General features: G+C 39.8%; 1 protein-coding gene across 1 annotated transcript in view; it reads left to right on the plus strand.

The window, feature by feature from the left end:
* ADK (adenosine kinase) overlaps nt 1–4,873 on the plus strand; it is a 563,842-nt gene extending 558,969 nt beyond the window's left edge. Inside the window, exon 11 of the mRNA XM_014523581.2 lies at nt 3,704–4,873. Coding sequence (XP_014379067.1) covers nt 3,704–3,828 — 125 coding nt within the window. The 3' untranslated portion in view covers nt 3,829–4,873. The remainder of the gene's footprint in view (nt 1–3,703) is intronic.
* Nucleotides 4,874–12,773: the final 7,900 nt, after the last annotated feature.

A 12,773-nucleotide genomic window follows, 5' to 3' on the forward strand; every position in this document is an offset into this window, starting at 1 on the left:
GGTGGAGTCCGTCTGGTCCCCCCCCCCCCCTTCCTCTCCCCTCCCAAATACTGTGACCAGGAGAGGTTTGCATATATATAGCATGTGAAATAAATATCAGTTTGGACATGCTCTTGACACAGCCTCTGTCATTGAAAAACAAGTTTAAAAATGGAAACAAAGTCAGTATATCACCTCAGGCTAGTCTGAGTTGATATACATGTTTATAGTCTCGACTGCATTTGAGTTGTACTAAATGCAGGACACAGCTAAGTAAGACATGGCAAAGATGTTTTGCTTCCTTTGTACTTCACCGATCCTTAGAGGAGCCAGGAAACAAGAGTAGCCTCTGGATTGTTCCAGCATGTGCTGGTAACAACAACCTAGGAAAGCCATTCCTGTAACCCAGAATTGCAGGAGGATAGCCGTGGCCTTTGTGCCCTTGAGGGGCTAGGGTAGGTGGCATAGAATCATTGCAGAAGGGGTGCAGCAGGGCTGAAGATGTGATCCCTGTAGTGTTTGCAGTAGAGGATTACACATTGGAGAAGCCAAGCCCAGAATTATGTTTTAATTTTATTGTCTGTATTGAGTATACTTAAGAATACATTCTGCAGCTAAAGCAGGCAGCCTGACTGAGTTCTTTGTTTCTCAACTCAAATGAGTGCTTTCTGTTGTTTCCCAGGGGTCTACTTTGCTAACTGCCTGTGCCTAGTATGTGATATGGTTATATGTTTGCAATTTATGTTTGTGTTGTTACTGGATGTGCTATTACATTGAATACTGCTACATTCTCCTTTGTTAATAATGTAAAAAAAGACATAATTTAAAAAGAAACTTTCCAGACTGGTCTTGAATGGTCTGGGGCAGACTTTCTACCACAGATGTCTATATCTCCCAAGTGGCAGCTGAACTCACTATCAATCCATTACAGATTCATCTCCATTCTCAACTCTCATACTCAGGCTCAATTGTTACACCAGCTGATGTTATATCTGATTCTGATCTCACTTATAGTAAATAAGGAGTAGCTACCCTGGAGTGAATGGATATACACTGATTTAAACTGCTGGAAGCAGTTATGTCCCCAGTACAGTTCATATTAAACACTCTTTGAAGTCCTTCATATAACTTTCAAGTATATTGGGAGAACTGGTCGTAAACAAAGAGCTTGATTTTTCATCCCTGTGTAAAAACCCTTTCTGGACTCATATTCTTTGCAGAGCTGAGATGTATGTGTATTTTTGGAGGCCTGCCCAATGAATCTGTTTGACTCACTGATTTAAAAATGGACTTTTTAACCACCTGATTTTGTATATGGATACAACTAGCTCTCAAGTTTTAACCACCCAGAAACTTCCTGGCAAGCTCATGCCTCCCAGGCAGTTCAGATTTAGTGATTGACATTCTCTATGTAGCCAGGAAAGTTTCCTCTAAGAATGCATGTTAATTTAATGGAGAGCAGACTATTTTCATCTCCATATTCAGAAACCATCTGATTTCTGCCAGACATGCTGTTTGAATTTTTGAACTATTATCCAAATGTGGTGGATGGACTCTTCTAACCCCCGGTAGGGGGGTATGTTGACCACAGACTGCCATTGGTGACAATGTTCATGGCACAATTCCCTCTCATTTCAGACTCTTCTCCTTGTGCATGGAAGACTTCTGCCTTTTCACTTAAGTTTAGGTCCTTTATGTTTGTCAGTGAAGTGATATTTTTTCCTAGCCAGTGTCAGCCACTGATGCCTGTGAAATAGGATAACTAACGACTTGGGTTTCCCTAGAAAAAAATTAATGTCAGAACATATCCCAACTCTTTTATGGATGTTAACCAAAATACCTTTTTTCAACCGTCTCAAAATTCCATTGAAAAGTCTATAGTATTTGATTTATAGTGTCAATTGCTTTTAACTAAAAAATCAACCTTTACTCCAACAATTGAAATGTAGAGAAAACTCTGAGTTTCAACGAGGCTTACTCTCTCTGTTGGTTATGACTGTTAGAGTATAAGCAACTTAGTAAGCTCTGACTGATCATTTTTTACTCATTGGTATTATCCATAGCTTTAGATTTTTTTAATGTTCATGTTTTATGTAATGTTTTTATATTATATGTCTCTAAATTACCAGAAGGCATTATTACATAGGACAGAATGTTTGTATCATGTTCTGGGAGTTCTGGAACATCCCACTGAGAAATAAATATTTAAAGAAGAAATACAAATAAAATTAAAATGATCTTCCTTTTGGGCACTATGTTAACATGTAGGGTGTTTAGCATGATAATAAGCAAACTGAATATAGAATATGTGTAGGGTTTTATAAAAAAAAACCCAACAACAACAATAACAAACACCCAGCAGAATACGTCGTTGTCTTTGAACCAGAATTTCTGATATGTCAGCAATTGGTAGATTTGAGCTTTTTAGACATGGTTTTGAGACTAATCTTGTTGCTGTCAAAACCCAGAGGGAGCTCAAACATGATATGATGACTTGAAAAGGTGAAAATGAAGGTCTGGAATAAAAAGCTGAAAACCTTACAAAGCCCCTGTTAGGGCTTACCTGCCTTGTCACCTTACCTGAGTGGGAATGATTTTTCTCCTGTGGTTGGATGCAGAAGAGAAAAGCCATGGTCTATGTATTGAATGCATTCGAAATATTACGGTTTTAAATTATGAATTACTGAATTCTTTTCTTCCCATTTCAAGCTATTGCAAACTATTTATACAATATGTTTTCTTTCCCACTTGCAGTAAGCATTGTCAGTCTGTCAGCCATGCTGTCATGTTGTATAGTTGCATGTACACTGATCAGGGCCAAAAGTCTCAACTATGGGGCTAGGGTTTTCACAGGCCCTAGAGGAATTCATTTGCTGAAATTCCATTGATGCTTAACTTCATACTCCTTAGGAAAAAACCACCAAGATAGTTACATTTAGATCTGTCCGTCCTCATATGTACATCTCAGATAATTGGCCTGAGTACTGAACTCTGATAGATCAATTTTGTTCACAGTGTTTGGTATGGTTTGGTAGCCTATGGTATTTAAGTTAGTATCAGGATTTTCCAGTGTGTTGAGTGCTCAGCTCTTTGGAAACCTGCCATATATTTGGATGCCTAAACGTGGATGTTGGAGCCTAATGTGAAGTATCCATTGAATTAAATCACTCCCTAATGAGCAGGAAATATCAGTTGCCATCTAAATTTCCTGGTCAATTTAAAATTTCTCACTCGATTTTGCTCTGAACACCTGCATCTGCAAGTAAAAGCAACATTTACATTGGAAGCGTTTACTTTCTTAAACGCTGGAATGCACAGTGATAAGTCCATGGACATATACATGTAGCCAGCATGGAAAGAAGGAACTCGCTTCAATATGAAAAGTTGTTTCTACTTTTTGAAATGAGATTAGAGGGTACTAGAGGCTCCCTCTGGAAAAAAAAAAGGAGAGCAAAGGACTTAGTGTGATCATTTCATTTGAAGCCACTAGTAGAAAGCTGCTTTGATAGTTATGCCATTTGCTTGAAGTTACTAGATAAGAACTTTAAGTAAAAATAAAGGCCCCAGTCCACCAAGGTATTTCAACATGTGCCTAATTTTAAATCCAAATTTCAGTTGGGCTGTATGTAGGCTTATGTTGAAGTGCTTTGCCCATTTGGGGATTACAACATATTCAAAATCTAATAATTTTCTCTCCTCTCTCCCCTTTCTTTTTGTTCTGCAGGTTTTCTCTCACAACTTGTCTATGATCGACCATTGACTGAGTGCATCCGAGCTGCACATTATGCAGCCAGTGTAATCATAAAGCGTTCTGGTTGTACTTTCCCAGAAAAGCCCGACTTCCACTGATACTGAGGGATCAAGAAAAAAACTTGTATGTTTATGGGATTGCTGCCTAAATTTTTCTGACTTCCCCTCCTCGACCTCAATTACCTGCATCAAGTCTTCTGTACTTCTGTTCATTAGACTTTCCACAAAATGTGTATTTCAGTGGTCTTGTCCTGTTCACACCACTATGTCTCACTGGTCTTAAACTTACAGGCTGTAGTGTTAAGTGAAGCTGATTCTCTCATCAATCTGGAAAACATTTTTATTTACAGAGTTTATAAGAAAGTCCCATGTAAATGCCACACTTGAGTAACGTAGTTATAATCTCTTATGACCAGATCCTGCTCAGTTTTTTCATGTGCAAAATCAACAAGCCTCAGTTTCATTTCACAGTAGTTCAAATCAGGAATAAATCCTTTTAAATACATGGAGTCAAACCCATGTTCAAAATGAGATTCATGTGGCGAGACTCAGGTCACAAGGATCTTCTTATGTAATACTGTGCAGAGATCTGGCCTCTGGAAGTCATTCATGATCCCATTGAAGTTATTAAATATTTTTCCAATAATTTAAGGATCTGATCCAAAGTTAATTGAATTCATTCCGCATCTTTCCATTGATGTCAGTGAGTCTGGATCAGACGTAGCTTGCAGGATCTGGCTGATAATTTCCGCTCCATTATTTGCATAATTTGTATCGTGTATTAATCAGACTGGCCAATAAGATAGGTACTCTTTCAGTGCTTTCAGGGCAGAGGCTGATGACTGTAAAACATATGGATAGATGCTAACTCTTCCATGTAAGCGTTCTAAAAAGGTGGTATTTAACTACGGTACATGTAATGAAATGAGATGCAGAACTATTTATGCAGGTTATTGTGCCAGGATATGCCAAACAGAGTCTCTGAAACGCACATTTTTCAATGTGTATTTTACTTGGGATAATTAAACAATATGCCGGATTTTGTTTATTACAGTATTCAAAAGAGACTATCTGACACTTGCATTCATTACTTTGCTATGTAATTTGATACTGATAAATAAATAAATTGTCATACAGTGATGCCCTGGCTTTTTTTTGCCGAGAGCTCAATAATCCTAATGCTCTGGATCCAGTCTTTGTACAAACACCTTCATGAAACAGATGCTCCACCCACAACACATGATAAGGCTGATATTTTATTTATAGCTTTCAATGTCCACACTGATGCTGGGCTCAGTCTCAGGAACGAGGTCAGCATGAAGGAAGGAAAGTAGTAGTTGTTCATTTTCTCATCCGTGTAGCATTCTTACCACAGAAGAAATGAAAAGTTAGAAGTTAAGGTTCAGTGCCAAAGGATGCCAAACAGTTCTCCTAAGTACAGAGATTGTTTTCTGATAGTACATGCTGAGATGAAACCCCTAACACAAGGTATGGGAAGAGATTCTGTTCCCCATCTGTGTATGGGCCAATAGAGTTGGTGGGATCCAGAGAAGACAGCAGGCTTTACCTCCTTAAAGACAATGCACAGGCTCTCTAGCTACATACTAGGGCAGCGTTTCTCAACCTATGGGTCACGACCCAAAAGTGGGTTGCACAAATATATGAAAGGGTTGTGAATAAACTTTAAAAATGGATTCTCCTTCAAAGGAGAGAAACCATGGCTTTTCTCTTGCAGGCTGTCAGAGTTCCAGTTTGCAAGGGGCTGCCTGGGGTCCCCCATGCCCTACACCACCCCCTGACCCAAACACTGAGGACTGGGGCCTGGGGGCAGGGGACAGCAGGTAGGGAGTGAGGGGTACTGGGTCAGGACTGGCCATTAATGTGTTTAAAGGAGTTTTGGTCACAAAAGGTTGAGAACCACTGTACTGGGGAATCCAGTAGTTAGGGATCTTTCCAAAATATCCCTTGGAGTTGCCCCAGATGCAGACTGGTGCCTGGCAATTACAATCTAGCGTTTAGTGAAGCTTAGGATAATGTGTATTTACAGCAGATGCTTTTTGACCTCATGGCTTTTATTTTCTGGCCTTAACTCCAAAGGTTTCACATCCAGAGCATGTGGATGCATGGAGTTATTCAGAAAGAGCTGTTCCTGATTAACTCCATGTGTAGGCAAGTGTATCAATGACAGTAACCATCTTTGTAGTTATGACACAAACACAATTGGAAGAGAAGGCATTGTGCATTATATTTTAGACTGTAGCTTGCACAGAGGAAGTTGCATATCACTGTTAAATTTTAATATTATAATATGATGCATCTTCATTGTCATACATTTAAGTCATAGAAAAGTTGTCAGAGTAGGGATGTGTTTCAGGCCATGTTTTTAACCTGTGGAGATATATACAGATACACATCATCCTGTAAGTATGGATTTGGCTGTCAGTAGGGAAATGACCAATGTTCTAATGGTTAAATCCAACATTTCTATTACAGTGCACTCAGTGGCACATTTAATTCCCTTTAGTAACAACTTAATTCTGTGTAATCTCTGTTCCACCCAGGTAGTTATGATTCATTTAAAACAATAGGATTTAAAATGGAAATATGCCTCATTTCATATTAATTATGTTCCATTTCAATCCTATTTCCATAGTAAAAGGAGGAGGATCTATTACTCTAAAGGACATAGGATTTTTTTTTTACCTTTTTTTAATGTATCCTGAATTTCTTCTCAGTTCAAATATCAGGAGTAGCAGGACTCAGATTCTCTTACCAGCTCTGCCACGGGTATGCTTTTTGACCTTGGGCTCATGACATTGCAGATCTTTGTGTCAAATCAGCTGAAGAGGATCATTTGAAACCAAAAGATGATTACGAAACTTGAGTAAGAGCATCAGAATCTGACCAGCTGTGTTTAACCATTTGTTACTTCCCTGATATCTGTCAACAAATCCTCTCAGTACATGCAGATACTTAGAATTGGCTTGCCAAGTCATACAAAATAATCTCCAAATGTACTGTCACATGACTAATGTTTTCATTCTGGATTCCTTTAAGCATCTGTGTCAGTCTTTTTTGCTCCCCTCCCTTTACCCCTCCCCCTTCTACTGACTTCCTCCATGTAGAAGCGTGGTAGAGAATGGCCTTGTGACAGACGTGTCAACCTGTGACATGTCCTGTTGTCAGACATCCCAAACCTGCCACATGAACTCAAGTGAGCCTGACACTGAAACTAAACTGTCAATCAAACTTGAAGTTCTCAGACCTGGACAGTTTCATTTGAAACCCATCTCTTTGTAACCATTGGACACATCATAGGATCACATAAACACCTTGGTTTACAATTCATATTGTACCACAGAAAGATCTGTACCACACAGGTTTTGCTCAATATTACTTCAAGCATGCATCACTGAAGTTAAGGCAGCAGAATGATGTCTGTCGTGCTGCATAATCTACACAAGCCAGGGGCTTGAAGATATGTCTGGGAATCAGGAGAACTGGGTTGTGTACTCATTTCTGCCATGTGACTCATGTTCTTACCTTGAGCAAGTTACTTCACCTCTCTGAACCTCAGTTTCCCTTATCCATAAAGAAGCATGCTGAGTGCAATTGATGAAACTAGTAAGTATTTGAGTAGAGCGGTACTATTTATTGTATCCCCATGACTTTTCTTTTATATTTTTAAATTGTCTTGCTTTGTAGGATCTATTGTTGGAGTATTTGTTTACCTTAGATGGGGTTTGGGGTTTTTTTTTAAATAGTGCTAACTGTTATTCCCTTGTTAAGTAGGGGTAGCAGGGAAAAGAAATGAAAAGGAAAAAAAGCTTTATATTGAAATAACCTAAGTGGAAAATACAATAGAAATACAAGCTATTGTAATATGACAAGTTTGGAAACAATGTATAATTTAGGAGGTCTTGTCCACAGTTTTCTCAGGGAAATATTAATTAAAAGAGTGATGACATATATAGGATTTAAAAGAAATCATTCTGCAAATGATTTATAGCAATAGCAGCTTCAGAGCATTAGGATTACTGATCCTTGTGCTGTTCCTTTTCAATGATCATGTGATTGGCCTGTTGTTAAATATAGCTTCCATTTAGTGAATTGAGACAGGCATGGGAAAGGTAGGGATAGTTTCCTTTAACCAGCAGGATTTCAAAGGTGTTGGAGATTATACAATTCATTAGTCTTTACAAAAGATCAAAGGGAGAAAGAGTCTTAATTTGGGCACTCAGTGCTACTGTCTGAGCCTCTTGCAGATTAAGTGGAAAACGAACATATGCAGTGCTAACTGCATGTATTAAAGCATGAGCCTATTGTTTTATCTCTCACTGTTCACTTCCTGGAGATAATTCTCACACTTAAGACCTTTTGAGATAGTTATGTCTATTGTGAATGGTTCAGAATGGCTGAGAAGTTAGTGCCTAAGCATCTTTCTCTGGGTTTAATCCCCTGCAAAGGCTTTTCTGAGCAATGTTGCTAATCTAAAATGAATGCTACCTGACGTCTGTGTCAAACAGTACTCTTTTTATGCTGTGAATGTTTCCTATAGAGGCCAAAGGAAATGTTCCTTTTAATATGGGATACCCAATGTCTAGTTTCTTTCCTGAAAGATAAAAATAAAAATGGCAGAGCAAGGATGCCAAAATACTTAGGGTTTAAGACAAAGCTTCCCTATCTAACCCTGAGGAACAGAGAGAACAGACAAGTCTGTAACTAAAAGCCACTTTACCCACAAAGTCAGTGTTGTGTTAGTAACACTGACTGTTACACAAACTGCTGCTATTAGATACACGTTATATCACTGCATGTGATGGGTACAGACATGTCTGAGAAGTAGTCTCTTATAAGGATCTGCAGTAACCTGACTTCCTGGGAAATGAAGACCAAATAAAGCAAAGCAACAAGTCTTGTGTCTTACCTTTTTCAGGTGTTACTGGAATTGGCTTAAAGGGAATGCTTTTGTTTGTGTCAATAACATAGACAGGCCTTGCATGCCTAATGACAGTATGGGAAGAGACAGACAGATGGATTTGAATAGCGGTAAGGTGGGTTTCCTTCCAGTGTGAATAGACCATGGGATTCCTATATGCTGAGATGAAGTATCGCCCTGCTGCACAGTGCAAATATTTAATGCTGTTCTAACTATCCCCTGGTTATTGGAGTGTGACAGTTAATAGCCGTCAGCTGCCAAACCTCCTGAACAGTTTGGTTTCCTAAAAAGAAAATGAAAACTTAAAAAATGAAGCCAAGTCAGACTAGAAACCCACAAATCAGAAATGTGCCACAGCTTAGCAGGCAGATCACCTCCAAAGTTCAATGGGTTGTCGACCTGAGCTGCTTCTCAAATGAGGAGGAGGGGCCTCAGAATGAGAGTGCTCTCTTCCATGCCCAGCTTTGCTGTGGACTTGGAGGGTCAAGCTCCTTCCTTCTCAGTGTCCCTATTTCTAATGGGATAATATGATGTACCTGCTTCATAGTGCTGTTTACAAGGCACTTTGGGATGGGTTGATTAAAAGCCATAAAGAAATGCAGCATATTAATACCAGGTTAGCCTTAGAGAACCCAAAAGCAGTACAAAAACAAAGATAAATGAAAGTCCCATTAAATTAAATGTAATTTAACTACAATTGAATAAACCTTGCAACCCATAATGTTAGAGGGGAGTTAAATCAGTGTGGACTTTTGTCTAAAAAAGAGGTCTGCATGGCTGTGATGTAATAATTGCATATTATGCATATTATGGGGTAATCAAAGAGATACCATCCACTTGAAAAATACTTTATTATGAACTGTATTTTATTTATTACTGTTACCCATAATACCAACTTTTACTCTGCCTAAAAGAAACAGAAACATTGTTTTGTATTGTGAGTGTAATTACTTAGTGCATTTGTCTGTAATTTGTGGATAGATAGATTCACTGTTTCTCTCATGTTGTTGCATTACTTCCCCTTCTGTTGGTACAGGGTTTTCACCTAACAGTAAGGGGAAAAATGTCTTCAAGAAATAGCTAAATGCAATTATAAAACTACAGAGCTTGGCAGGGGGACTCAAGGACAGAGGTAGAAACTATTTTGTTTTTTTCAGCTCAGTTGGATTGGAAGTGGATGGTAGCACTTTTAAATGCCCAACTTGATATTAAGACACCCAAAAAGATACTGTACCAAAGCATGTTTCCATCCCTAACCTGTCATTTAAGCATCACTTGCCATTAAACTACATCACTTTTTATTTCCACTATAGTTGTGTCACCTCCACAGGACAGATGGGGCCCTCTAATTGAATAAACTTTACAAAAAGACTAGTTTCTTACAAAGCCCAGTAGTCCTCCTAGAAATTAAGGTTATTGAAATCTCTCTCGGTAGATCAGTGGAGTATAAATGGAATTACCAATACAAATGCTACAGGGAATTGTGTGATCTAAGTCTGAAGGTATCATCTATCTGTGGGATTATACCAGATGGAATTATTTATTTTAGAAATTGGATTGCTTGAAAATGTAGTTTTATAATCACCGTTGGGTCTAGAAAGGGTAGATGTGGCTGCTGTGCAAGGCTCTGTCGTCTAGGGAATTGTTATTAAAAAAAAACCCTGAGACAAAGGTAGCTGAAGGCCATGGCCTACAGCCAGCTATAGCCACAGTCCTGCAGGACAAAGGCAAAGCAATTCTCTTTTGCTGGTGGAGAACTTGGCTGAAAGTGAAGTGGATGAACATTTAGTAGTGTAATCTTTGCATGTCAGTAAATGACAAGAGGTCTTGTTGTTTTCATAGCTTGTGGGTTCCAGACTGAGGGGGAACAGTACATATTGTTCTCAAAATGCATTTGTGCTCTAAAAAGTAACTTTAAATTGGACTCTTGATGTCTGGTGTTTGTTGCATCCTGGTGAGTTGGCTGAGTGCTTTCTAAAGCAGAGCATGCTCAGTTTACATATTGGATGAGTTCAACAGGCAACCCTGGCAATTGAATTTAGGAACTGAGAGGGAGATCTTCAGCTGGGTATGCTATTGTAGCTCTAACACCAGTGGAGGAATTGACCCAGAGGGTCCAGGAGATTTCTTTTTATATTGTGCACTGTGATCCACCATCTTAAACTGAGATTTAAAAAGGATTCCTGTGAAGATCTTTGGATTTAAGTGATGCACAAAAGATAACTCTGTGTGGAGAAAACACCTCTGGAGCTTGTCTTTACCAGGAAAAAAAGAACCAATCTGAGTTTTAAGGAGCTGTTTTAATGGACTTGGTGTTAACAATGACTTTGCAGTAAGACCTGGCAGGGACAAGTTACATTTAACATCAAATTAGTGAGCTATGGACAAGTCCCTTGGAAACATGTTTACCAAAAGCTTGTTGACACAGTGATAAACATGATTTGTTCCTGTCAGTATGGACTTCAAATATTCATTTAAGACCATTTCAGTTACCACAACTCCTCAAGCCCGTGGTCTAACACAATCTCATCTTGTAGGCGAGGGACAGACATTACACATAAACTGGTTTAAGTGATCAGAAATTGGTTTAAACCTGTAACAGAACAGATGTTCAGTGCACGTAAACCAGTTTGAAAATGGCTGAAACTGGTTTGAGATAAACCTGGTTGAATGTAGTATCAGACTTAACTGATTTGGGTCAAACTAGTTTATGCAATGTCTGTCCCAGACCCCTTTGCTGGTTTAAGTTAAACCAGACTCCCCCAGCATGCTCTCTGGGCTGGGGCTCTGCTCCATAGCAGAGCTGGCCCCTCTCCTCTGCTCCCTGGCTGGGGCTCTGACAGAGACTGCAGGTGTCTGCCTGGCTTCCCCCTTTTCCCCACTCTCCTCGCCAGTCCCTGCCTTACAAAGACACCTCTCAGCATTAGCTAGCAGACCACATGCTGGCTACATCCATGCTGTGGGAGACAGGACAAAGGCAGACAGGACTGTGTCTGCTTAGGGCTCTTTGGAGCTAATCAACACTAGGAATGTCCCTCCCTTCCTTCTTTGGAATAAGTTGTTTAAGAAGAGCTTGAACTAATGAGAAAAGCATTTTTTCTGATGGGGTGATAAATGCAGATAACAGAGCTAATAAATGCTCTGTTATCAAGGGGTGGGGGGGGAAATCCCTCCCTAATCAAAGCATCCCACTGGGGTCTGGCCACACACCCCTCAGCTCAGCACTATAGAAGGGAAGGGAAGGCTGCTCTAGCATCCCCTCGCTTCTAGCTTGAGCCACTGCAGGCATGTGCCTGCATTTCTGGGATGTCTGTGCAGTTACAAACCAGTTTAGCTTAGCCAGGTTAAACTAACCTGCAAAGATTGAATCTTTTTAGGCTCAGGCTTTTTGAATGTCTGTCCCTAGCCCTAGTGGAGGAAAGAGCTGAGAGGTTAGCATCTATTTTGGCACCAATGATGGAGAACATTATCCAGTGTCCCTGTAAATAGCTTCTGGACAAGTTACTTATTTTCTGCAGGGCTCTTCCTGTCTTTCCTGCTCTGCACAAAGAATGCTGCAATTACCTAACATGCTACAAAAAAGGCCAATAGGATTTTTAATTACTACAGTTTCAGGAACTTGACTGTATGGCCTCTCCCACAACACAGTGCTTCTTACCACCCTGTGGGGTACTGGCTTAGTATGTGTCAGAGTGCAGCCCAGCAAATCACTAGTCTCACTTCCTGCAGGACTTTAATTGTCCCTTGGAGGTTCCCTGTTCATGTACTAACCTAGTTTATCACTGTGGCCTCTAATGGGATCAGAGTGTAAGGTGCCTGGCCTTATAGCCTTAAATTACAGCCTGATGATGTTGTGCAGTTCAAGGGGCAGAGAGGGCCACCACAGGCTCATTTTTATTTTCCCCCAAACTCTGCTGATAAAAGGAAACAGACACAAATGTCTGCACTAATCTCCTGCCTCTCCAATCTGCTTATTGCCCCAACTAAACATCAGGGGCTGGGGGAGGGGGTTACCTGCTTCTTCTCAATCCAGCCACAGCTACTAAAATTTATCTTTTAAAGAAAACCACCCTAAACCTGGGCCTTTTTAAAAGGACTGTTGCCG

Source organism: Alligator sinensis, unplaced genomic scaffold (assembly GCF_000455745.1).
Source record: "Alligator sinensis unplaced genomic scaffold, ASM45574v1 scaffold109_1, whole genome shotgun sequence".
Taxonomy (NCBI): domain Eukaryota; kingdom Metazoa; phylum Chordata; order Crocodylia; family Alligatoridae; genus Alligator; species Alligator sinensis.